The 27,995-nt window shown below is 40.3% G+C and overlaps 2 protein-coding genes across 2 annotated transcripts in view; one reads left to right on the forward strand and one right to left on the reverse strand.

Annotated features, from left to right (window-relative positions):
• The window catches only part of NCCRP1 (NCCRP1, F-box associated domain containing), a gene marked incomplete at its 5' end in the record, with an annotated part of 30,417 nt that extends 12,213 nt beyond the window's left edge, over positions 1-18,204 (forward strand). Inside the window, 4 exon segments of the mRNA XM_082264356.1 lie at positions 4,696-4,792; positions 7,067-7,162; positions 13,659-13,797; positions 17,649-18,204. Of these exon segments, the coding sequence (XP_082120482.1) occupies positions 4,696-4,792; positions 7,067-7,162; positions 13,659-13,797; positions 17,649-17,786 (470 nt within the window). The 3' untranslated portion in view covers positions 17,787-18,204.
• A 3,378-nt stretch (positions 18,205-21,582) lies between these two features.
• Positions 21,583-21,978, reverse strand: SYCN (syncollin; the record flags this gene model as incomplete). The annotated part of the gene is made up of 1 exon (XM_082264109.1): positions 21,583-21,978. One exon carries the CDS (start codon positions 21,976-21,978, stop codon positions 21,583-21,585), a length of 396 nt encoding a protein of 131 aa, XP_082120235.1.
• Between the last annotated feature and the right edge of the window lie 6,017 nt (positions 21,979-27,995).

The raw sequence follows: 27,995 nt of genomic DNA on the forward strand, positions 1-27,995 counted from the left end.
AGATAAGGGCATAGCACATATGGGGGGGGGGGGGTAAAACAGACCATCCTATGGCAATGGAGGGACTGAAGGGGAGTAAAGAGAGATGGAGTAAGAAAACAAAATGGGGGGGGGGGGGTCGTATAGGAGGGGAGGGGGGAGGAGATGTTCTGGAGGACTCTGAAATGGAGAGCAAGATCCTCATCTAGGTCAGACCGGTGAATCAAGGTTCACGGAGACGCCATTAAACATTTCTTGGAAGCTAATAGGAAATAGAGGGGTCCTAAACCCGCTTACATTTTGCCATAATGCCATGAATTTAGCTGTGAGCTTCTCACGCATTGCATGCAGGCTTTAACTTCAGCTGCAGAGATTGTGTCAGATAACCATGCCTTCGCAATTGTCTGCTTCTAGGCTGTCGAAACATAGGCCAATAAAGCATGCGGTTTCTGAGTGATCTCTGACGGTTTTAAGTTAGGAAAGGCTTCTTTTGGTAGCAAAGGGTATTGATTTTTGCAAGGGAGTATATAAAATGTCATAAACCTGAGTCCAGAATGCATGTGCCACCAGACACGACCACCAAATATGAAAATATGACCCCAGGTCTGGACAGCTTTGAATCTATATTTTTATCCCTCATATAATTTCCCTCCTTTCATAATTTCCTCCAATTGGGTTATATTCTTTATATGCCATTAGTTATTTGGACCTTTGCTGATTGGCCAAACCAAAGAACCCAGTCTCACAAAAGGCCCTTCAGACGTTCCATGCAGTGCTACGGTTCCCACCAGTGGCATCTTGTGCAAACCTTTGGCACTTTTCCACTGCAAGTACCGGCTCGGCTCTACCGTGTTTCCCCGAAAATAAGACCGGGTCTTATTCTTATTAATTTTGGCTACAAAAATCACACTAGGGCTTATTTTCAGGGGATGTCTTATTTATTTATGGCATGTACAATAATTTACATTTATTCAAAAACAGTCATGTCACCATGACGATCTTAAAGTGGTTGTAACCCTAACAAAAAAAAAAAATCATGATTCTTTAAGGCATGAACAGTGCTTGTATTGTGTCATTTACCCCTCTTTGTTCTAAAAAACCTGGAATAAAACAATAAAATGTTTTTAAAATGTTCCTGCGTCCCCTGTCTTCTCAGGAGTCAGCATTAGGACATTAAGTAATCCCAAAAATAAACCTTGATTAAAGGCATTATAAAATTATATAATCCGTTTTGTAAAAAGATTATAGAGTGTGCAGTGTGTCTCTTTTTGTAACTTTATAGTAGAAAATACCTTATTTACAGTGCATTGGGTGCTCACATGACCCACCGGAGCTCTTCTTCCCCGCTTTCAGCACTGCAGAGTGAGGGGCCACTGACGTAAACCGCGAGGAGATCTACCTCAGGTCATATGAGCGCCCAGCGCGCTGTAAATAATCTATTTTCCACAATAAAGTTACAAAAGGAGACACACTGCACATGATATAATATTTTTACAAAATGGATTAAATGTTTTGAGAAAGACTTTAACTAGGGCTTATTTTTGGGGTTGGGCTTATATTGCAGCCATCCCCAAAATTAACGCTAGGTCTTATTTTCAGGGTAGGGCTTATTTTCAGGGAATCAGGGTACTTGGCCCTGTTTGGTTTTCCACTGCATGGTACCGCATGGTACGGTGTTGGAACGGTTCGGTACGGTTTGGTATGGTTTGCTTTTCCACTAAAGTAGTACTAAAGTAAGTGGGTGGTATAACAACGATTCTCTGACCAATCAGTGGCTAGTAGTGACAAACAGTCAGCTGCATGCAAAGGATTGTGGGATATGGTACTGGTATGGTACCTCTTGGAACCACAATCGAGGTGGTACTGTTTTAGAGAGCCGTACCATTCGGTTCCATGTAGTGGAAAAGCGCAGCCGTACCGTACCGAACCGAACAGAGCCGAACCATGCGGTACCAGCAGTGGAAAAGCACAAAAGCGAGCCGAACCGTTCGGTTCCATGCAGTGGAAAAGCACCATAAGTTGCAAAGAAGTAATATAATTCTTAGGATTGTCTTTTATTGATATCAATACAGGTATAAAATCTGCCCTAAAAATCCAAAGAGAAAATCCCCTACAACAGCTTCCACCCAACACACCAAATGAGCCATCATACAGAGCCAGGCCACCAGATACCACCGCATGTGTCCTGACCCAGAAGACATAAACATCTCAGAATACTAGCGGATTCCATCCGTAAGAAAGGTTTAAACCCCCCCACCCCCAAAAAAAATGGGTGAGGGTGGGTCTAATATAATCTATTTTACAAAAAAAAAATTATTGATCATAGCTGTAGTTTTATTAATATATCACTTTGATTGAATGAAAAAAAAGGAAATGCATCATCATTGATTAAAAGCCATACAAATTTATGAAGCTGAACAAAGGTTGATGATTTTGTCCAACGGACCATTTTTGGGGTGACAGCAACAATTATTGCAAAGGAGACCTGGGGATAGGGGTAGGGTTGCCACTTGTTCAGGATTTACTCAAACAGTCCAAATTTTGAATCATGTGTTCGGGTTTCACATTTTTCAGACCAGACTATGGTTTTGTCTCCCTAATTAACCGAGTACCACCACCTCTTCCTGCCTCTACCCCTCTGTGTCTGCCCACCCACACTCCAATCCCTGGCGTGCTGTGCCTCAGAAAAAAGGGATATGTGGGAGGAAAATTATAAGCCCAGCAGCCAGAAGATAAATGGTGGATGAAAGGTGCCGATGCCTGAGCCTCCATCCTCGGGTGAGTGAGCTAACCATCCACTGTCTGTGACTGAAATCTCCCCCCTCCCTCCCTTCTCTCTCCTGACTCTGAGCGAGGACAATAAGGTAAGGGGTACTCAGATGAAAGGGGCGCTCTGCAGACTCTAATGTAAGGGGGGATTTGGAAACCCTGACTTTAAGAGGGAATGCTGGGAACTCTGATGTAAGCCGGGCTTTAGTAAGCAGAAACCCCACTGGAATTAGCTTTTACATCAGAGTCCGCAGTGTTCCACCTTAAAAAAAAAATGCTGTGTGCCGCTAAAGTGTTCAGGTTTGGCTTGAAGAAAAGGTGGCAACCCTAGATAGGGGGCTATCTGTAAATCTTCATTATTCCTTTAGTGCTCCTCAATACATTCACAATCACTCACCCCCAAGTATTATGAAGTAGTAAAAGGAGGTTTTGAACCCCTTATAACTGGGAGCATGTGCTCACTGCCATCCTCCAAGTAAACCAGTAGGGATTCTGGAGAGCACAGGATTCATGGGGCAAACATGATTACATCAGCAAACAAATGCGATATATTGGAACTTCCTTTTTTTTTTTTAAATAAGCATTTTTTGAGTGTTATTATTTTAATTTTTGCTCAGAAGAAAGGGCAGGAATTGTCTAATACTAGACATTTTGCATTCTATTGTATTGTTGCATTATAAAAGGTTACTGAAATCTAGTAGCTATAGTAAAGGGTATGGAGTAATACTTTCTCCATCCATGCGATCAGTCCAGCGCTGCGGCCTCTCTAAGGTGCTCTCAGCTGCGGTCACATGCTCGCCTCCTCCACATACAATGCAGGTTAATAGCTTTACCTTCTTCTGTTCTGTAGATTATTTTGTAGATCTATTCGGCATCTTCTAAAACTAACTGGTAAGTAAGAGGGTCTGCCTTCATTGTAACCCTCTTATCAGTTTCCATAATAGTAAATGCTGCAGCCTAAGCATCCTTACCTAATGGACAGGCTGTGTATCAACTTTCTGTTGCAAGAAATAGAGTGTGCAAGGCCTATGCATGGGAGGTGCTGGGCCCATCAGGGATGATTATAAGCAAGGCCGAGCAGGTCATACATTGACAACAGTTCCAGGACAAGGTCATCCAGTGGCCAGAGCAAAGATGCCAAACTGCACCCCCCCCCCCCCCCCTGCTTCCATTAGGGTTAGCAGTGATGTCACTACTCCTGTCAGCCTTGTTGCAGAAACAACTGGCACAGGGTGCCCCCATCCCTGCAATAAACCATTGCGCCAAGAGCAGCCGTCCTATCTGCCCACCCCTTGTCCCAGCCCTGATTGACGATCACAGTGAAGTGGGGGTCATTGCCCGTAAAGGGTAAGTTTGTAAGTATTCCCACCTGTTTTTGTTTTGTAACTTCACTTACCCTTTAAAGATAATACATTTTTGCCAGCATAAAAGTGAAGAATTATTTTTATTGAGGGTGTGTCTGTACTTTTTATTTACATAGCTGCACCATGTTTCACAGCACTTTACAATGTGGAGTAATCATGTAATAGACAAACAAGAGTTAACAATATAATATAGAATGAAGAAGAACAGGGCTATGACCACAAGAGCTTACAATCTGGGGTATATGAGGAGACACCTTCCTATTGGCTAATGATTGCACACTGTTGAAATACCAAGCCTGTCAATGCTGACCTTATTTTAAAAGTGCTAGTAGCCTGGCTGTCAATCTAAGCTCCATGTTTAAACTACTTTCTAAATCACAGACACAAACCACATATGCAGATAGGAATGCTTGCTTTACTTGTTCCAGGTCAGTGGCTGAATGTATTGAAGCCAGAGGACCAGCATGATAGGCTGACAGCTAGCATTTTCAGAAGAGGTCAGCAATGGGAGATCATGATTTGTGACAATTTTATAATAGACTGAGCACCTTTCTGACATCTCTCTTCATATACGTCTCTCCAGGAGATTTTACCGGCTGGCAGATAAGTACAGAGGAGATTCCGGTTGACAGAAGCAATATCCCACCTGGGGTGGTCGTGTGTTATCTGCCTGTCTACAGGTCAGTATCGGTAATTGGCAATTAAACATATTGCCATTATTGGCAACAGAAATCTGTCAACTATTTGTCAAATTATTTACCAGTATGCTGAAATTGTTCAGTTGCTTAAAGAGCTTGCACCTTCCTGAAAATGTGACTTTCTTTTCTTTTCTTTTTTTTATAAATATTCATAAAGAAAAGAATATTGAAACATTGTAGTTCTTCTTGCCCATGAGATTTTTCTATCCTTGGAAAACTTTAACTGTCAGGTCCTGCATCACATATTATTTGTAGTGTACAGGTGAACATTTCAGTATCACTGTCACTGTGTGGGCTACACATTACACTGTACTGCCACCTCCTGGCCAAAAATGATTATACAGGATTTATAAAGCACCAACAGTTTGTGCAGCGCCTTACAACGTGGGGGCAGACAGTATGGTTACAATACAATTCAATACAGGAGGAATCGGAGGGCCCTGTTAATTAGAGCTTACAATCTAAAAGGGAGGGTCAAGTGATACAAAAGGTAATAGCTATGGGGGATGGGCTGATGGAGAAAATAAAAGTACAGTTTGTAAGTGGAAACAGGACAGGCTTCCCTGAAGAGAAAAGTTTTCAGAATATTTGATAGATTTGGAGATAGTTGGGCAGATTGGGGTAGGGAATTACAAAGAATGGGAGAGGCTCAGGAGAAGTGCTGGAGGCGAGCATGGGAGGAGGTGACAAAGGAACTAGAGAGGAGGAGGTCTTGGGAGGAACAAAGAGAATGATTTGGTTGGTATTTTGAGACTAGGTTAGTGATGTAGCTGTCGGCCAAATTGTGGATGACTTTGTAAGTTGTTGTTAGTAGTTTGCATTTAATTTGTTGGGTGAGTGGCAGCCAATGGAGGGATTGGCAGAGAGGGGTAGCAGACACTGAGTGGTTTGTAAGGTGGATGAGTCTAGCAGCAGCATTCATAATGGACTGAAGGGGGTATAGCCTGTGTAGAGGTAATCCAATGAGGAGGGAGTTACAGTATTTTAGGCGAAAGATAACCAAGGAGTAGATTAGGAGCTTTGTGGTGTCATTGGTTTAGGAAGAGGTGTATTTTAGTGGTGATGCGGAGGTTGAGGTGGCAAGCACCCTGGCATGTGGGGATGGGTTGATGGTTGTTCCATTGATCATACTTATTATTATTATTAATAATAAATTATTATTAATATTGCTAATAATAATAATATTAAGCATTATTAATTCTTCTTATTATTATTATAATGAATATTATTATTATTATTATTAATAATAATAATAATAATAATAATAACAGTAGTAGTATGTTATAATACTAGTAGTACTTATTATTATTATTATTATTGTTGTAATATTATAATAATAATATTACAATAATATAACTACTACTACTATTATAACCATACTACTACTACTGTTATTATTATTATTATCAGTAGTAGTATGGTTATAATAGTAGTAGTAGTTATTATTATTATTATTGTTGTAATATTATAATAATAATATTACAATAATAATAACTACTACTACTATTATAACCATACTACTACTACTGTTATTATTATTAGTATTAGTATTATTATTAACAGTAGTAGTAGTAGTAGTATAGTTATAATAGTAGTAGTAGTTATTATTATTATTATTGTAATATTATACTAATAATATTACAATATTAATAATAATAATATTACAATAATAATAATAATAATAATAACTACTACTACTATTATAACTATACTACTACTACTACTACTGTTAATAATAATAATAATAATAATAATAATAATAATAATAATAATAACTACTACTACTATTGTAACCATACTACTACTACTACAGTTATTATTATTATTATTTTCCTTTATGGCTGACATGTTGACTTTCTTACACCCAAATCACTGTCCATGAACAAATATACAGATAAGGACTTATATATACAAGTATATACTTATACTTATATTTATAAGGACTTAAGACTTTACTGTTCTGTAGACGTGTTCCAGGTCAGTGATTTACAGAATCCTGAAATCAGAGGATCAGGTATTAACTAGCATTTTCAGATGAAAGTCATCAGTGACAGCCTCTGTTCTTTCATGGCAATTTTGTAGCTTTAGCCTAAAGCGGTGCTGTTAGCAAGTGGTTAAATCTCTCAGTAGCATGAAATAGTTCAGATTCAATCCAATTATTGCTTCACTGAAGATCATTATATGTAGATGTGGAAATAAACAGCAATGTGAGAAAATCCACTTCTGTTTTCACTGACATGTGACCAATATCTGCAGTTGGTGTGTGAAGGAACAGATGGTGGACCTGCTGTCTGAAGGTCTCTGGCCTGAATTGCTGGACTCCTACCAACCTGAGATCTACGTCTTGGACTGGTCAGTATGTTAGAGGATACAAACATCATAAAACATGCACACAATGTATATTCTAAGCATAATAAATGTATTGTTTATGGTTTTTTTTATGTTTTATTGTTGCTTTGTATTAATTGCTAAATGTATTGCTTATGTGTGGCTCCACCTTTCTGATAAAGTGGATGTGTGCTCCATAGGCTGCACTCATTGGGTATAGAGTGAAAGATGGAGATGTGACAGGAACAGGATTTGGGCCTTCAGAATATCATTGTGACACTATGACACTAACCTCATTCAGAACAAAGTCCCTCTGTCCCTCTTTCCTCCAAATTTGTCCCTCATTTTGGTCTGATCTATATAGCTGTATATAAAAAGGCACTACTTTTCTAACAAAGTGTTTCCCAGTGCTAAACCTTTCATCCAATTTCTAAGTTGCTGTATTTGTAAATTCCAAAAGTCAATATAAGGCCCCTTTCACACTTGTGCGACTTCAAAGTCACGCAATTTAACCACGATTTTGCCGCTACTTTGTTGCCGCGATTTTGACGCGAGTTTGACTGGGCTTTGAAAGTCTTTGGCCTTAAAACGCTTCAAAATCGTGACAAAGTAGTGCAGGGACTACTTTGAAGTCGGTGCGACTTCAAGTCGCACAGATATGAATGGTACTCATTGGAAATAATGGAGAATGACTTGTCATGCGATTTTGCAGTCCCAAATCACATGACAAGTCGCACAAGTGTGAAAGGGGCCTAAAGGAATAGTAGTGGTAAAAAAGCACTTGTGGGTTTAACTAGTCATTGTTTTTGTTCAATTCTCCTTTAAGGGGGTGTTGCAGGGGGTGTGCCCTATGCCTATATACTTTGGCTAAAATGTGTTTTTCATTCTCATCTCAAAAAGTTGGGAGGTATGCACTTACCTGCCTTGCAGTCACCATATTCGAATGAGAAAGATATATAATCTGGCTGATCCTACTTAAAACATGCGGTGGGGCATAATGGCTACAAAAGGTGGAGCTTAAATAGAACAATCACTTCAAATGTATCTTACAATTACTAGAAATGTAAGAATGTGCAAATTTCTGAGAGTTTATTTAACTTGAGTCAAGGGCAGAGAGGCCTACGTACATGTAATGTGTCCCAGCTTCAGTGTGCATCACACAAATGAATACTAGTTGTTCATACTTCTCTTAACCACAAGGTGGCACCATTTGATGTAGTTATGTACATTTAGAAGCTGGGAGACAGTGTGGGAGGTCAGGGGACAGACAGGATGGAAAATGTGAGGGCTTTAGGCGAAATCTACTCCCTAAATTAAATGCAAGGGAAATATAAACAGATTAAATTGTGTATAGTCACCTTGAATTTTTTTTTTTTTTGGTGAGGGCATATAATCTCTGACAGGCTGTTATTGTTTTCTGTGCGCCCATTAGGGCTAATCATTCTCTCTATTTAGCCTGGTAACCACTGTCACCAGGCCAGATAGAGAGAAATGAGAAATCCAAAAGTTTGAGTTGTCACCAGATCAGGGAGGGAGGGGAAAACTTCCCTTGGGGACACTTGTATCTGTGAAAACTGTCTAAGTACTCATTGGTGGTTTTAGGTCCTGCAGTGGATTCTTACAGCAAGAATGTGTGGGTTTATGTCCCTGAAATTGCGGGTGGTTACGAATAGCTGCAACCACTCAGCCTGGAAAAACCAATGGCAGGCTGATGAGCTGTGGCTGTCTGCCGATCCTCACATGTACCTGCACACCCTTCGGCTAGGGACAGATGACCGTCCCTGGACACAGACATATTGTCATAGCTTCCAACTGCCCCTGATTTCCAGGGACTGTCCTTGATTTAGAACAAAGTCCCTCTTTCCTCCTAATTTGTCCCGCATTTTGGTGTGATCTCTATATTTGTATATAAAATGCATTTTTTACCTGTCAAAAGGTGTTTCCCAGTGCTAAACCTTTCATTCAATTTCTAAATTGCTGTATTTGTAATCTTCAAAAGCCAATATAAAGGAATATTATTGTAAAAAAAAAAAAAAGCATGTGTGGGTTTACCCAGTCATTTTTTTGTGTAGTTCTCCTTTTAGGGGGTGTGGCAGGGGGTGTGTCCTATGCCTACATACTTTTGCTGATAGGTGTCCCTCATTCCCATCTCCAAAAAGTTGGGAGGTATGATATTGTGGCCAGGGCAGATCATCTATTCCTTGCTGCCGGTAACCACTGGATGTGCCGACACATGAGAGGGTCGTCAGCCTGTCATTGCTTTGTACAGATTATGGCGTTGTTAGACTGAAGCTCCTCTGGTGACAGGGACTAATGTGGACAGTTCAGTGCTCTATGGATAGTGCTCCAGAATAGGGATGATCGAACGGTTCGGGTCGACCATCGGTTCGGCCCAAACATTGGGTGTTCGAGGTTCGGCCGAATTTAGAACTTTTTGCCCAAAAAGTTCAGAATTCGGCAACCAGAACCGACCAAAATGCAATGGTTCAGGAAATGGGCTTTAAAAGCCTGTGATTGGACCAGAACCATTAGCAAAAGCCAATTGAGGGGGCAGAAGAATGCTAGGAATGTGATTGGAGTGACTAGGGGGTCCCTAGGCCAATCATTAGTGAATACGCCCCCCAGTATATAAGATAGCCCCCGCCAAATTCCTAGCATTGTTATACAGGACATGGAATAGAGTGGAAGCAGTTCTGCTAATTTTACTTTAAAAGTGTCATTTAGCTATTTTTAGTGTGAGGAAAGGGATATCTAGTGTAGTTAGAGTTCTCCTTTACACTTTAGTTAGCTTCAAAAATTTAGTTTCTGTAGGGAAATTGTGAAGTGTCAGGGTGACCGTAATGTAGTGTAGGGTTAACTGACTGCTATGGCAGGGTGACCGAACCCTTCCATATCAGGGTGACCGTAATATAGTGTAGGGTGAGCTGACAGTGACTGCTATGGCAGGGTGACCAAACCCTTCCATATCAGGGTGACCGCTATAGAGAAAAGATAGTTTCTCTTGTGTCACTTTCGCTGCAGGGATATGGCTTCGCCGCCGCCAGCATTTTTGGCTGCAGGCGTTGCTAGTGCTTTTTTGAGCACATGTTTGAAGTCAGACATGACATCTGAACATGTGTATAGGGGGTATATATACACACCCTTGTCTGTATATATACACCTAGACATATACAGGTGTGAAAGGAGCAGAAAAAACTACTTGCACTAATGAAATAATTAACACCAATATATTTCTGCTCCTATCACACCTATATATGTCTAGGTGTGTATATACATATAAGTATGTGTGTATATACACCACTATACACAAGTTCAGATGTTTTGCCTGCCTCCAAAGAACCCCAAAAAATGCCCCAAAAAAACGCTAGCGACAAAAAAAAAAAAACGCCCAGGTGTGTTGTTGCAGGCATTTTTGGGGTTTTTTTGGAGGCAGGCAAAACATCTGAACTTGTGTATAGTGTACCTGTGAAGTTTCATCTCTGTAGCATGTCCAGAACCAGAAAAAAAGATAATTTTTCAGTAGAGCAGGGATGGTGGGACCCTCCTTTTACACCTATATGATCTTTTTTTTATGGTTCTGGACATGCTACAGAGCTGAAACTTCACAGGTACACCTTTTAGACCCCCAGACACAAAATCACACAAAAAAAGTTCTTAAAAATTGTCATTTTTGATAGATTTTTGATAGAGAGACAATTATTGAAAAAATAAAAAAAAATAAAAAATAAAAAAAAATAAAAACATTTCTTTGGATTTAGTGTCTGGGGGGTCTAAAAAGTGTACCTGTGAAGTTTCAGCTCTGTAGCATGTCCAGAACCCCCAAAAAATTAGCATTTTCTTATAATTTTTATTAGAACAGGAATACGGCTTCTCTACGGCGTTTTTTCTTGCATTTATCGGGCATTTTTGGAGGCAGGCATGACTTTTTTTGGATTAGTGTCTGGGGGGGGGGGGGGGCGGGGTGTCTAAAAAGTGTACCTGTGAAGTTTCAGCTCTGTAGCATGTCCAGAACCAGAAAAAAAAAAGATTGTTTGTATTAGAACACTTTCAGCACAGGATGTTGGCTTCTCGCTTTTCCCACCTTGCCTTTTAATAGCAGGCGTTTTTTTGGGCATTTTTTTTGGTTCTTTTGAGGCAGGAAAAACATCTGAACTTGTGTATAGTGGTATATAGGTGTTATAGGAGCATAACCATATTAGTGTAAATGATTTCATTAGCGCAAGCATATATTTCTGCTACTATCACACCTATATATGTCTATATGTGTATATACATATAAGTATGTGTGTATATATACCCATATACACAAGTTCAGATGTTTTGCCTGCCTCCAAAGAACCCAAAAGAATGCCAAAAAAAACGCCCAGGTGTGTTGTTGCAGGCATTTTTTTGGGGTTTTTGGAGGCAGGCAAAACATCTGAACTTGTGTATAGTACAACTATACACAAGTTCAGATGTTTTTCTTGACTCCAAAGAACCCAAATAAATGCCCAAAAAAATGCCTGCTATTAAACCGGCAAGGTGTGAAAAGCGAGAAGCCATATTACAGATCTATAATTGCACTAATACAAACTATCTTTTTTTTATGGTTTTGGACATGCTACAGAGCTGAAACTTCACAGGTACACTTTTTAGACCCCCCAGACACTAAATCCAAAGAAAACTTTTTTTTTTTTTAATTCTTTTTTCAATAATTGTCTCTCTATCAAAAATCTATCAAAAATTACAATTTTTAAGAACTTTTTTGTGTGATTTTGTGTCTGGTGGGTCTAAAAGGTGTACCTGTGAAGTCTCAGCTCTGTAGCATGTCCAGAACCCCCAAAAAAGATCATATAGGTGTAGAAGGAGGGTCCCACCATCCCTGCACTACTGAAAAATTATATTTTTTTCTGGTTCTGGACATGCTACAGAGCTGAAACTTCACAGGTACAATTTTTAGACCCCCCAGATACTAAATCCAAAGAATTTTTTTTTTTTTAATTTTTCCAATAATTGGCTCTCTATCAAAAATTACATTTTTTAAGAACTTTTTTTGTGTGATTAATAGTCCCTGGGGTATGACCCAGAACCCTATGCACTTTTTATGGGCATTTATTGGGTTTTAGGGCTTCAAAATGGTGTTTTTTGATTACCGAAGTTCGGGTCCCATTGATTTCAATGGGGTTCTGAAATCCGGGCCGAACTTTCGGGTAGTTCGGATGTTCTGGCCGAACCGAACTTTTGAAAAATTTGATCATCCTTACTCCAGAGTGTGCAAGAAATGAGTGGCTTAGTGACTAGCATGTCTGTCTTGCAGCATCGGCATCCTTGGTTCAAATCACGGTCAGGACACTATCTGCATGGAGTTTGCATGTCCTCCCTGTGCATGCTTAGGTTTCCTCCCACACTCATGTGACATGTTTGCAGGTTAATTGGCCCCAGTATGCATGCATTGATTAGATTACAAGCCTTGAGTGCGGGGGCTAATGTGAATGTACAGTATGTAAAAGGTGCTGAAAACAGGGATTTTTAACCATGTAGTAGGGTTTTTAAGGTGCCATAAAGTTCAAGACAAGAATATATAAAAAATATATAAATTTTATTCGTACAAAATATTAAAAACCATAATAAAGGAACATTTTTACATTTTAATCGGGCAAATAATTCCAGCTGTTCTCGACATGTTTCGCTACATATACATAGCTTCTTTAGGAGATATCTAATTCTGGATATTGCTCATGAAAGACACATCCTGGAAGAAGTCACGTTGTGTCTTGGAGACATCAGAGGCAGTGAGACCCTACTGTGTCTCTTATCATCCTTGACTGTGTCCTTCATCCTCTTTGACCAGTGGATTATACTTATATATCTACACCTCCTCAAGTTTAAAGTATCCTGGGTAATCCTTGGTATATGGGTGATTCTTAGGCTTCTGAAATCCTGGGCTCTGTTGTCCCTTATAGTACACTGATATCCACCCACAAGCATTTCTGTATCAAAGTTCACGTGTCTCCTATTCAGTTCTACATTTGTATATCTGGTGGAATGTCTTATTGCTAAAAACAGGACTGTGCATCTTTACTGCGGACCTAATAATTTTTCATGAGCAATATCCAGAATTAGATATCTCCTGAAGAAGCTATGTATATGTAGCGAAACATGTCGAGATCAACTGGAATTATTTGCCTGATTAACATGTAAAAACTTTCTTTTATTATGGTTTTTAATATTTTGTACGAATAAAATGAATATGTTTTTATATATTCTTGTCTTGAACTTTATGGCATCTTAAAAACCCTACTACCTGTTAAAAAAGCCCCTGTTTTCAGTATTTTTCCCAGGGGGTGGTGCGGTTGGCCCTTGGCACACTCATCCATATATATTTTTCAATACTATATAAACGTGCTGTGTAAATTGAAGGCACTATATTAATACCTGTAATAAATTAGGCATCTCTTAGTAAGGATGTTCTGCTCTGTGCACTCCATTGGATATGTAATAATGTAATAAATTCTGTTTCTCATTAATGTTTGCTCTACAGGTATGAGGATAGTAAGCTCCACAAACATGTGTATGAGCTGCATGTCAAGTTGCTAGCAGAGGACAAGACCACAGTGCTCTCTCATCTGGACCTGACTCCAGAAAACAACATGAGCGGGCAGCCTGAGGGCTGGAACACGGTGAGAGCAATGAAGTGTAGAGAAGAGCCTACAGCCTTTGCTGTATTAAAATATGTCCTTAAATTGTAGATAGCAATCTCTTCCTTTCACATAATGCATATTCCTGCTGTCCCTACTCTGATTGAACAGTCCTGAATTGCGGACCCCTGAATGAGGTGGCACTTACAGCAGACATATTTTCCAAAATATTGTCATAGTGTATTAATGTGGGGTTTAAAAAAAAAAATCAAACTGTGTGAACAGGCAGGATTTCCATTGAAGAAGAGACATATTGGGTGTATTTATAAAAAAAATTGCATACCTGTTCATTCATCAAAAAACTGTAAATTAATTATGTGAGAAAGGGGAAAAATCAAATATTTACCTATATTATCTGCAGTTTGAATGTATAAATGAGTAAAATACAAAATAATGGCCATTAGATGGCGCCAACTGCAATAAGAAATATGTACAGTGCCTTGAAAAAGTATTCACACCCCTTGAAATTTTCCACACTTTGTCATGTTACAACTAAAAACGTAAATATATTTTATTGGGATTTTATGTGATAGACCAACACAAAGTGTCACATAATTGTGAAGTGGAAGAAAAATGTTTTCAACATTTTTTACAAATAAATATCTGAAAAGTGTGGACCAATACTTCTGCAAAGTTTTTACTCAGGGGGGCTGAATTCAAATGCATACCACACTTTTCACATATTTATTTGTAAAAAATATATATAAAAAAAACCTTAATTATTTTTCTTCCACTTCACAATTATGTGCCACTTTGTGTTGATCTATTACATAAAATCCCAATAAAATACATTTAAATTTTTGGCTGTACCATGACAAAATGTGGAAAACTTCAAGGGGTATGAATACTTTTTCAAAGCACTGTATGCTCCTCATCCCCGTCATGTGGTTATAATGCAGTATCTTCAACATTTACACTTTCAAATTGCAGAGAAATCAGAATAGCCTGATTGTGAACATTTGATCTTGTCCCAATTACACAAAATGGATTTACAGGCAGTTTTGATGGAGGAACAGTTTTGTTATAAAAAAAAAAAAAAAAAAAAAAAATATATATATATATATATACACACACCTCTATGTCTCTAGAGCAAAAGAATTCTGAGAAGCCAAAATGTCAGCATCTGCAGGGGTGAATTACCTTCTATGCATGCATGGAAGTTACTTCATCCCAGTGTGGCCAATGAAGATGCCAGAAGATCCTGAACCCAGAGGAAGACCAGGCATATTTTTTGGCAGCAGCAAGGAAGCTCTTGGATGTTACATCACTTGAGGGGAGGTGAGTATAGTTCCACTTTGCAGACTTGAGCCTTTTACATTTAGGGTTATGTGGTCACATATGTGGTGTATAAACTGTGCCCTTTGTAGCCATTGCTATGTAGCCAATGATCTTAACCACTCGACCTCTGGAAGGTTTACCCCCCTTCCTGACCATGCCATTTTTTGCGATGCAGCACTGCGTTACTTTAACTGACAATTGCACGGTCATGCGATGCTGTACCCAAATAAAATGTATGTCCTTCTTTCCCCACAAATAAAGCTTTCTTTTGGTGGCATTTGATCACCTGTGCCGTTTTTATTTTCTGCGCTATAAACAAAGAACAGCCGACAATTTTGAAAAAAAAAAAAACATTATTTTTTACTTTTTGCTCTAAAACATATCCAATAAGAAAAATGTAAGAAATCAGATTTCTTCCTTAATTTAGGCCAATATGTAATCTGCTACATATTTTTGGTAAAAAAAAAATCCCAATATGCGTATATGGATTGGTTTGCGCAAAAGTTACAACGTCTACAAACGATGGGATATTTTTTTATTTATTTATTTTTACTAGTAATAGCGGCAATATATATCGTGACTGCGATATTGCGGTAGACAAATTAGACACTAACTGACACTTTTGACACGTTTTTGGGGACCAGTGACACTAATATAGTGATGATCAGTGCTAAAAATATGCACTGTCACTGTACTAATGACACTGACTGGGAAGGGGTTAACATCAGGGGCGATCAAAGGGTTACCTGTGTGCCTAGCTAATGTATCATTGTAGTGGGGGGGGAGTGCTTTTACTAGTGGAGGACATGGATCGGTGTTCCTGCTTTACAGAAACACAGGCTTGTGTACATAGGCAGACTGGCATTCTGTTGGTGTACAGGATGATCGGTGGGTGCCAGTGGAGATTGGGTCCACGTGACCCGCTGATCAGATCCTGCTGTGTAAAATCACAGCAGGAGCGAGCTATCGGCAGTGTATATATATATATATATATATATATCATGTATATATACATGATTCTGCACAGAGCAGCCGCCCTGCAGCAGTAAATCTGCTATGGGGCAGTCAGGAAGCGGTTAAAGTGAATGTTCAGCCAAAACCTTTTTAGTAGTTTTTGGATAGAGTGGTGAAGGAATTGAACCATTGACAGGTTTTTACTGCTATGCACGACTCCATAAAGCTAATGAAACAGGTTACAATCTGATTGTACAATCTCCTTTAGAGATTAGGGCCTGCCTCGTATGTAAGTTGATTCTATTGTATATAGAATCAATTGTTTATATACATTGTATGAAAATTGATAGTTTAGGTTATTTGGGTAGAGATGACCACTTTGGGTTATTGGGGTGGAGATGGCCACTTTGGGTTACTTGGGTGGAGGTGGCTACTTTGGGTTATTGGGGTAAAGATGGCAACTTAGGATATTAGGGTGGAGATGGCCACTTTGGGTTACTTGGGTGGAGGTGGCTACTTTGGGTTATTGGGGTGGAGATGACCACTTTGGGTTATTGGGGTAAAGATGGCAACTTGGGTTATTGGGGTGGAGATGGCCACTTTGGGTTATTGGGGTGGAGATGGCCACTTTGGGTTATTTGGGTGGAGATGGCTACTTTGGGTTATTTGGGTGGAGATGGCTACTTTGGGTTATTGGGGTGGAGATGGCCACTTTGGGTTATTTGGGTGGAGATGGCTACTTTGGGTTATTGGGGTGGAGATGGCCACTTTGGGTTATTGGGGTGGAGGTGGGTAAGTCTAGATTTGAAGCCCCCACACTGTAATATTCAAGTCTAAAAATAGGTTTATGCTATAAACTAAATAGTTTCACAAAGCCAATGTGTGGAGCTGTACTCCACTCCCTTCCTCAGGGTTCCAAAACAGGAGGGGGGGGGGGGGGTCGGGATGGTAATCTCCACTGGGGACTGGAGGAGGGTCATGGCTGGCAGTGCAGGCTAACTGGCTGGCAGTGCATGCACCAGCTTTCACATTATGATACACAGACAGGCACAACCACTGCCAGCCAGCCATACAAAGACATGTAGCTAGCTAGATGTGGCCCATGGGTCATAGTTTGGGGGCTCCTACTCTACTCAAAACAAAAGAAAAGTTTGGATATTCGAACACTTAAAATGTAAGTTATGGTTCGTTTTGCTGAGTGTATATTTAGATTTATTGTTATAAAACCCATGCATATAGTTACATAGTTAGTGAGGTTGAAAAAAGACATCAGTCCATCCAGTTCAACCTATGATGTGTGTGTGTGTTTGCTGTTAACCGTACATTGTATACCCCTGTATGTTGTGGTCTTTAAGGTGCCCATCTAATAGTTTTTTTAAACTATCGATGCTCCCTGCTGATACGACTGTTTGCAGAAGTGAATTCCACATCCTTACTGCTCTGACAGTGAAGAACCCCCTGCGTACTTTAAGGTTAAACAGCCTTTCCTCTAGTTTTAGTGAGTGGCCACGTGTTTTATTGTATTCCCTTGCATAAGTAATTTTTGAAGTGCCTTCCACATTTTCAGGATAGTAGCCTATGATCATCTCTTTATGTTTCAGGTGTCTCATATATTTAAGTCCTATGGACCTGGAGTTCGGTATATTCATTTCTTACACAAGAGTAAGGACCTGTCAGTGCTGGGATTCCACCGCACGCGGGTAGCTGACAGCACTTTATTTGTCCAACTAAGAGACTGAAGTGAGACCGGAGAATGATGAATGAAGGGGGACAGTTTGGAGACCTCAGGAGAGTTACGTGTCACAGTCATCTCATGTTCAGTAATGGGGACACAAAGTTGTCCTATCCTCAATAGCTTTATGTACTGGAAATGCATGGCAGTTGGTGCTGCATCTGCTTCCTCTGGTAACAAATGCAGTATGTTTCAGCAAGTGATTCCACTGGAGCTAATATGTGACAACAAATGCAAAATTAAAATAGAATTTGTAAAGTATAGATGTCTTATTTAGGATTCCAGGTACCTACAATACTTTAAAACCATTAACCCTACCCCAATTGTAGTGTCCCAGGCCCATAGTTACAAAATGTTGGAGCCATCTCTGCCATCCACCACTGGAGTACAATAGAGAGAGAGGCTCTGTGCTGAACTATTAGGAGTGAATAATGGTCGGTCTGACTCTGAACCTGTGTCTCACAACTACACACGAGGGCTGGATTGATGTCTGCAGCAGCCATAGCTGTGGTAGACATGGCATATGGACATGGATGGAGCTGCAGTCTTCTAAATAGAAGCTCCTGATGATATAGTTGAACTCTAGGCAAACACAAAGCGGAAATACAGATATAAGTGCTGCTTTTCAGCCAGTCCTGAGATTTGCACAGCTCTGTTACACAGCAAACTCAGGTTGGTGAGGTTTTCTCTGCTACAGTTTAAGCTGAACCCCAAGGATGATATATTTTGAAAATAACATTGGGCCAAATAGGATAGGCAGTATGTGATATCTGATAAGCCTCTGTGTAAGTTGTAAGTAGCCTGAGCTACGCCTAAATATTCCTTGTACCATGCCAAGCACCTGCCCTTCTGCATAATAACCACAGGCGGTCTCCCACATGGCACAACCACCAATTAAAGAATGTCTTGCATTTTTAAAAAGAAATGGAAAGTGTTCTCTGAGTAGACACTGCACCTTCTCTTAACCTTGTCCAAGGGCAGCCCCTCGACATGGCACCCACCTAGAAGATCGTGGACAATTACCACTCAGAGGGCAGTCAGGTATTACATATGCATACTTACATTGGGTAAAGCTGGTCCAATGTTAAAATGCAAAATATATCAACGCTGGAGTTCAGCTTTACACAAAACAGCTAGGTCACCTCTCTTCCAGGCTTTCATTGGACAGTGAAGGAGCCACAGAAGATTAATAGGCTCATCTCTCTGCTCACTCTGCTCTCTCTGCTCTCTCCTCCTGTCAGCACATGTGCACACCTTAACTATTTTGTGCTATTTGGAATAAAAGTATTGGTCCTTCTGAAAACATCAGACCACCTAAGCTGGTGTTTGAGTTTAATGCCGGTGATTTGAATTCTGCCCAGGCTTTTTACATCTTCTTTAGGCTTCGTAAAATGAATCTTTGTTAAATGTGTTAATTAACTGTATATTACCTAATTTCTTGAGTTACCAGGAAATATAAAATGTGTGCATAAAGACAGGGCTGAAATATTTGGGAAAGCCTGGATAAATGGGAGTATTTTCGGACACCGAAAATGCATTGGTGACCTTTTATTGCCCCTTTGATACCTACTGGAATAAAATTGTATCTGGTCTATTGAACAGTGGTGTAGAGCTTCAATTCTTCTTCTTGCTGTTTTGCACTACCAACCAAAAAAGATTGCATTATCGACTTTTCAAAGCCCTTTTGCCCACACATGAAAATTGATGTCTAGAGCTTGGTGTAACTGGTTACTTTTTTTTTTTCTTTTGCACTGGTTTTCATAAATAATCCCCAACAATCATAACATAACTTGTCAAACTATTGTAGTCATATTATTTTATTCTCATCGGTTGTACTGTGCTGTGTTTTAGTAAGGTTTTTCAATTAAAGTAATACAGTAGAGAATTGGATCTTTTTAAAATGAATTCTGTGTTATGGATGAATACACAATAGTGAGAGAACTCTGAAATGGTTTATGTAAGAGCGCCCATCATAGGCAGCACAGAGACTTACTGGCTAGCACTTACTGTAACATGCCTTGCAGAAGTTGGAGCCTTGGATTTAGTTCTGGCCAGGACACTATCAGCGAGGAGTTGGCATGTTCTCCCTGTGCTTGTGTGGATATCCTCCCAGGTACGTCAGCTTCCTTCCACATTCCAAAGACATGTGGGTAGGCTAATTGACTATTTTCTAAATTGGCCCTAGTATGTGTATGGGTCTAAAGGATCCAAATGCAGCCTCATTACTCATTTCAAACAGGGAGCCACAGAAGAATAAGGTTATATGATTCAAAGTGTACCAAAGATCAAAACATGGTCATGGTTGTGGATGGGTGAGAAAGTAGAGACCCAGGAAATTAGTGAATATACAAATGTGTGTCAAGGAGAGGACTGGCAAGGCAAACACAACCACCTGGGCATTTCATGGTAGGGACAGACTTCTGTGGGCTAATGAACATGAAACACACAAGGGGGTGTATTTAGAAAAAGTTTCTTAGAAATTCCCTCAGTGAAAGCACATGTACATTCATTCTGTGAAAATGGGGCTAAAAAAAAAAAAAAAACATTAAATAATGGTTTTTGGCTATTTATTGTGCTAGTCTCTCCAAAGGAAAAAGTCTCTTCAAAGGAAGAGCTAGGCTCTTTAAAGGAAAAATACTGAATTTGGCCAGTGCCATCTAGTGGCCAAATGCAGTATTTTCCATTTAAATGTAAAGGGTCCTGTTCTGATTAAGGTCTGAAAGGGGGGGGGGGGAATATATATATAATTATTATTTTTTTTTTATATACACACACAGGTATTTGCATACAGTATTTAGAGCCACCCGCCCAACATTCATAATTAGTACTTAGCCAGTTGTAGGAGTATCTGGTGTGGACCATGGCAAACTTTGCAATGTATTTGTTTTTAAAGAGTTTAGATTTGCTTTCTGATAAAATGTTTGCTTTTTTGTCCATTATTAGCCTCCTCTGTTTCACACTTAAAGTTTAGGTCAAGACCATGCTTTTTTTATCATTTTTGAATAGAGTTTGGAAGTGTTAGGACCTCTATTTGGCTTTTGCTACTATCCAAGGCACCATTCGAAATTTCCCATGTAAACCCCTGTCTAGTAATATCCCCGGAAAGCTGTATGAACCAGACACACGTTCTAATCCTTTCCTACTCTATCCAAAACAAAATAAAGGCCCTGACATACACTGTAAAGTCTATTTTAGCCATTTTGGAAGTGTCAGGTTTATATTTCTGTCTATGACTCCATTGGAGAAGTTCTCCTCGCTTCCTGACTGTACAAGAAATGAGGAGAGCAGTCATCCCTTGGACAGGAAGGTACAGACATCTATGCAAACATTATGGGAAGTTATAACTCATCAGTCTACTAGAAATTTGATTTTTTTTGTCTGCGTACCCATTGGTGAGATTTCCCATTAATTTCTACCCTAATAGGAAGTAAGGGGACATCCCTCCAATAGGGACACTGATGGCAATAAGAATTTGACAGTTCCCCTGCTGTGTCCTAAACTAAATAGTAATTGTTTGACTTTAACAAGCAACAAAAAAAACTCACACTCACCCTGAGCCATTCTCCTGGGTCTCAGTTGCCCAATTACCCCAATCAACTCTTACTTTGAACTTTTACCTTAGTAATAGACAGAGAAAGGACAAGTCTGCATTTTCAGAGGATTTATTTTCAGATTCAAAGGATGGTTATCATTAAACAGAAGGCAGCTGGATTGTGGACCTTCACATCTTCCTAGGGGCTCTTCTTATCCCAGAAGGTGGACTCCTCTTTTCACAGAAAGTTCTGTAGACTTCCATTGTTCTCTCAGTTACATTTGCAATAATAGGAAGAGATAGAGTTATCCCAATTCCCAAACAGCCCCTTCTTGACCTCTTCTAGCCGTGGATAGGCCCCACTGCTGAATTTCTTAGTGACACCATCTTTTGGCTTTCTGGACCAGACAGTCAGCTCACATCGGGTAGCCACGACCAATGAGGAGACGCGGTTGTTGAGCTTTAGGGCAATGTAAGGCACATCTTCACCAGGCTTAACATCCAGGTAATCCCCGGCACAGCAGTCTTCATAGTATACACTGCTGTCAGCGAATAGGCGGGCACACAGCTTGTTGCCCTCATCATCTTTGACTTCAGCAGGCAGGGGGCAACCTGCCAAGGACAGGGCCACCAGCATGGGCAGGATGTAGACACTCAGAAGCTTCATGGCTGAATGCTAGCAGGAGGAACGTGGAGCAGAACTTATGTGCAGTGGCATGGTTGGCACACGTGGATCTTGGCACCTTAAGAGCCCCCCGGCTGCACTTTTTCCCACAGGGAATTGCAGGTGTAATGGAGGTTAACTTAGAAACAGTGCCATCTGGTACAGATCGCTTGGCAAAAAATGAAACGGTGAATGATTACAGAAGATAAATTGCCAATATCTTGCAGAACGCTGCAGAAGACTAGACACAGGAGTAATGCTCTGCACTTAGTTTCAGAACCGCTATGGCTGTCATAATTCCACTGACAGGGCATCCTGAAAGTATTCACAGCACTTCACTTTTTACACATTTTTTTATGTTACAGCTTTATTCCAAAATGGATTAAATTCATTATGACAATGTAAAAGAAGTTTGCTGGAAATTTTTGCAAATTTATAAAAAACAAAAAAATCCCATGTACATAAATATTCACAGTCTTTGCTCAATACTTTGTTGAAGTACCTTTGGCACCAATTACAGCCTCAAGTCTTTTTGAGTATGATGCTAAAAGCTTGGCACATATATTTCTTGTCAGTTTCTCCCATTCTTCTTTGCAGAACCTCCCAAGCTCCATCAGATTGGATGGGGGGTGTCAGTGCACAGCCATTTTCAGATCTTTCCGGAGATGTTCTATCAAGATTCAAGTCTGGGCTCTGGTTGGACCACTCAAGGATATTCACAGAGTTGTCCCGTAGCCACTCCTTTGTTATCTTGGCTGTGTGCTTAGGGTCGTGGTCTTATTGCAAGATGAACCTTCACCCCAGTCTGAGGTCCAGAGCACTCTGGAGCAGGTTTTCATCAAGGCTGTCTCTGTACATTGCTGCATTCATCTTTCCCTCGATCCTGACCAGTCTCCCAGTTCCTGCTGCTGAAAAACATCCCCACACCATGATGCCGCCACCACCATGCTTCACTGTAGGGATGGTATTGGCCAGGTGATGAGCAGTGCCTTGTTTCCTCCAGACATGACACTTGCTATTCAGGCCAAATAATTCAATCTTTGTTTCCTCAGACCAGAGAATTTTGTTTCTCATGGTCTGAGAGTCCTTCAGGTGCCTTTTGGCAAACTCCATGAAGGCTGTCGTGTGCCTTTTACTGAGAAGTGGCTTCAGTCTGGCCACTCTACCATATAGGCCTGATTGGTGGCGTGCCGCAGATATGGTTGTTCCACTCGTTTTTGTATTTATTAAAAGTCAGCAGCTACAAAAAGTGTAGCTGCTGGCTTTTAATAAACATGCGCGAGTTGCGCTGCACATTCTTAATGGTCGGACAACCTTCTGGGTCCTGTGACGTGTCACAGAAGATTGCAGGGAGAGAGGGGGAGAGGAGAACTTCCGTTCGGATCGCCTAGGTGCCCAAGCAGAAGTGAGAGCAGGTACCTGTCAAAACTAGGTCCCCCCCCCCCCCTCATAAAAATAAAAAATGACATGTCAAATGTGGCGGAGGAGGAGTGCTTAAAGCAGAACTTCCCCTTTTGGGTGGGTGGAGCTCCACTTTAAGCTATTAAGTTTGGGTGTTTCCAGTGAAGAATACTGTTGGTGCTGCAGCATACCTTTTGGACAATTGTGCACTTCCAAAGTTGTGGCATCATTTTAAGTAAGGTTTTTTTTTCTGTTCCAGCATGACTGTGCCTGTGTACACAATGCCGAGTTACAAAAGACATGGCTTGATGAGTTTGGTGTGAAGGAACCTGAGTGGCCTACACAGAGCTCTGACCTCAACTAAACATCTTTTAGATGATTTGAAATTACAACTGTGCCTAATAGTCAATTGGACACAACCACTGGGTGTGGGAAGTAGACCAAGCATCACTGGTTGACTGCAGCAGACAAAAAGTCAGGTCACCAACCTGGCTGTATATATCTTAGGACTGGATGGACATACATTCGTAATTTTGCATGTAAAATAGCTGTTGTGTACTTATTACAGCTATGTATTGAGCTGTTTCCTTGGACTTAACTTTAAAGTGCACCTCTGCCTAGACCAGTGTTTGCTAACCTTTTTTCAGTCAATGCACCCTTTAACAATTATGGACAATCTCGAGGCACCCTTAAAAATTAAGGACAGTCTTGAGGCACCCTTTAAAAATAATGTACAGTCTCCAGGCACCCCATTCTAAATTGTAAAAACGATTCCAATAGTTTTACTTAATGCAGCAACATCCACAAGTCCAAGTAGGACACTCAGCGTTAGAGGAGACTTATTCTTCCAAAGCAAATAAACTTATGCAAGCTGGTACTGACTAGTATTCCAATGTTTCTCTTCTCCCTCAGTTTTTCTCTATCACCCAGCGAATGTGACCCCAACGCTGATGGAGAGAGGTAAGGGCGGGTCGAACCAAGGATGCTTTGCACGCGACTGACATCCTTTTTATCAACTGATGATGCCACTGGTCGTTAGGACGCGGGCAGCTAGAAGGTTGTAATGGTGCACAATGAAAACCTGTGGCTTTGTGTAACTTAAAGGCAACCTTCATCCACACGCTGGCTTGAATACAATTTTCGGGCATTTTTTATTCATTTTTCCAAGGCACCCCAAAATGCCTGCACATCCTGGTTGAAAAGGGATGGTCTATGGCACCTTGCACACGGCTGCATAAAGATCCATAATGGAGCTAGAAGGTTGTAATGGTGCACAATTAAAACCAATGCCTTAGTGTACATAAAAAAGGCAGCTTTCATCCACACGATGGCTTGGATATCCCATTTGGGCACTTTTTAGGCACCCCTGAAGAAACCTCAAGGCACCCCAGGGTGTCTGGGAACCTTGCTTGAAAAAGGCTGGCCTAGACTATGTACATAAAACTATCTACTTATTCTTATGCCAAAGGCCAGGTTCACCTTCAAAAATATAATAAATCTACATATTTTTGTAGGTAAAAAATTAGAATTTTTTTTCTGAAGCCTGCAGAGCATTGCACCCACTGTCTGCAGATTGTGGGTGCAATGTCAGGCTCCTGTAGAATCTCAGTATAGCTGTCTGTCCGTACCTCCCATACAGACAGACAGTTACTGGAAAGCAGGAAGATCAATGAACTGCAAGAGCGCTCACCAGTGTCCTCGTAGTTCATTGAGAACTAAAAGCCGTCTGTCGAAGTGGAAGATGGTATTTGTAGTTCATTTATTCTCAGATCAATATGAATGAATGACATGGCCCTGTGGGCGGAGACCCACACAGCCACACTTTTTTTAAAGCGTGGAGAGAAGGTCCCCTGCCCCCTGTTACAGGGGGGATCAGAGGGGTGCAGACAGGTGTTCTTTGGCAACATGTTACATGTTACAACCGGGTGTAACATGTTACCAACGGTGAACTTATCCTTTAATTAATTAAACTGAACTTTGATGCATAGTTTGGGACCTGGTTTAAGTATTTGTGGTCAATGTCTGTTTCTAACCACACTTTTATGGTGTCATGGATAAAAAGTTATTTCTGGAATTTCCATTTACTGTATGTGTATTAAATACATGCACACGCACACGCACTGTGCGACTCCTTATTTGCATAGCAGAGTGTAATTCAGCGTGCTTTTGCTGTTAGCAAACTAAAATGATCAATAGAGGAAGAATAAATATTTCAAGATTTTAATCAATATAACAAAATAACATAATATTTAGTAGAAAATACATTTTTCATATCACAGTTTGTACTATAAAATAATAAAATATATTAGGTTAAATAAATATATAATACAACTACATAATAAACTTGTGCAAGTTTTTTTGGCACTGCCATGAAATTCTATTTATAATTATTATTAAATATACGCCATAATAAATATACACCATAAATATATTACAATATAAAAACATATTGCAGGCAAATTTAAAACTATGAGTGGAATATACTACTGGAAGAGACAGAATCTGGAGCAGCTGTGAATTAATGGCAAGTGGCAACTGATTAGCTTCTCATTTCAGCTAATTTTCAGCTTTAAAAATGAAAGCTGGAAGCTGATTTGTTGCCATGCACAGCTGCTCCAGATTCTGCCGGATCCAGTCTTAGTACATTCCCTTCTATATCACAGTAGATAAAGTAAAATTTTGAAGTCATGTAAGATTCTAAGAAGGAACCAGGTTCATTGTCATGCTCGCATTACCAGCAACTTATTGGGTCTTCTTAGAAGGCAAAGCTAGGTGTTGTTTTTTCCTCTTTTTGTGGTTATATGTTTCGTTATGCAGCTGGTTTTGCTGACTTTGTTTTGTTCTTTTTGCCTTTGTGTTTTCCTTTTCCTTTACGTTTTTTTGACGATTGGACATTGGGGCTGATTGGCAGATTTCCTTTCTGCACAACTCTGTGATGATCCTCAGAAAGGACAAAGCCCACATCTTCAGTAAGGGTCCAGATTAGGTTGAACAGAACATTGCTCTGTAGACACTCTGCAGAAACCTAGAGGGATACATAGGAACAGATCTGTATTAGAAGTAATACTTTGTCTAGCAATAAATCAAAGTCAGATGATGCTTATGGTTCAGCCCCTCCAGTCCTGTTGCCCCTGTTACCCCAGTGCAAAGTTCCGCTCAATACTAGTGCTACACTCAATAGGAGAAATATTGCAATCATTCTCATTACACCAGTTCCCAAATATTTTTTAGAAAAATGCAGGCTGGAAAGGTAGTTGCAGACCTGTGGTTGAGTTAAATTGAGCTTGCAAGGCAAAGCAAGAGATTCACTTTAATATTGGCTCCATCAGTGGCACATTTCATCTTTGCTTGGCTCTTTGGTCACTTCATATTGCTGCTGGGAGTGAAGAAAAACACTGGTACTTCTGGATTTGGGGCAGCACGTGACTCTTTCAAGAGAGTGTTGGTGCTTGATGATGGGCCACCAGGCAACCAGCACTGTCACAGTTAGGCATGAAAGTAGTCCTCAGCCCTGTATACATAAGGGCTTGTTCTTTTTGCTCCCGATGTTCCAAATTTAAGGAAGCTAAAGTGGCTGGTGTGTTTAACTTTAAAAGTCAATATTACAGTGAGCCTGTGCAGAGACTATGCACAATAAATAATTTACAAATTATGACAATCAATTAACGCACTTTAAAACAAGCCTTGATGTATTTCGGTAGCTATAGACATTGTGGATAAATTAATATTCAGAGCTCACAATGGAGGCACTAGGATCTTATCTCTTTTCCTATTACTTTGTAATACAGCAGAATCATGGTAGCCTACCAGCCTTCTAATGTACACCAATCTGCCATAACAATATGATCCCTGACAGCTAAAGTGAATAACATTGATGTTCTCATCACAATGCTACCTTAAAGTGGGTGGGATATATTAGGCAGCAAGTGAGCATGTTGTTCCTGAAGTTGATGTGTTGAAAGCAGAAAAAATGGGAAAACGTAAAGATTTTAGGACTTGACAAGGCCAAATTGTAAAGGCTAGACAACTGGATTACAACTCTTGTGGGATGTTCCCATTCTGCAGTGGTCAGGACCGACCAAAAGTGGTTCAAAGAAGGAAAACCAGGGAACCAGCGACAGGGGTCATGAGCAGCCAAGGCTCATTGATGCATGTGGGGAGCGAAGGCTGGCCCGTATTGTCCAATCCAATAGAAGAGCTACTGTAGCTATGATTCCTACAAAAAGGTAATTCTGGTTCCAATAAAAAGGTCTCAGAACACACAGTGCATTACTATTTATTGTATGGGTGGGGCTGAGGAGCTGCAGACCGGTCAGGGTGCCCATGCTGACCTGTTTCCACAGCCAAAAGTGCCTGCAATGGGCTTGGGAGCATCATTACTGGACCACAGAAAAGGAAGATGGCCTGTTTGGTTAATCATGTTTTCTTATACATGGTGTGGATGGTCAGGTGTGCGCGGCTTGCTTACCTGCGGAAAAGATGGCACCAGGATGCAGTATGGGAAGTAGGCAAGCCAGTGGCAAACGGGAGACCTTTTCAATATTATGTGAGTGGTTATGTTATGGTGGGAGGATATAACGATATGGAAAATTGGTGTAAACACACTGTAGGTCTGAAAC

The sequence above is a fragment of the Pelophylax lessonae genome, assembly GCF_965119305.1.
Source record: "Pelophylax lessonae genome assembly, chromosome: 7".
Classification (NCBI taxonomy): Eukaryota; Metazoa; Chordata; class Amphibia; order Anura; family Ranidae; genus Pelophylax; species Pelophylax lessonae.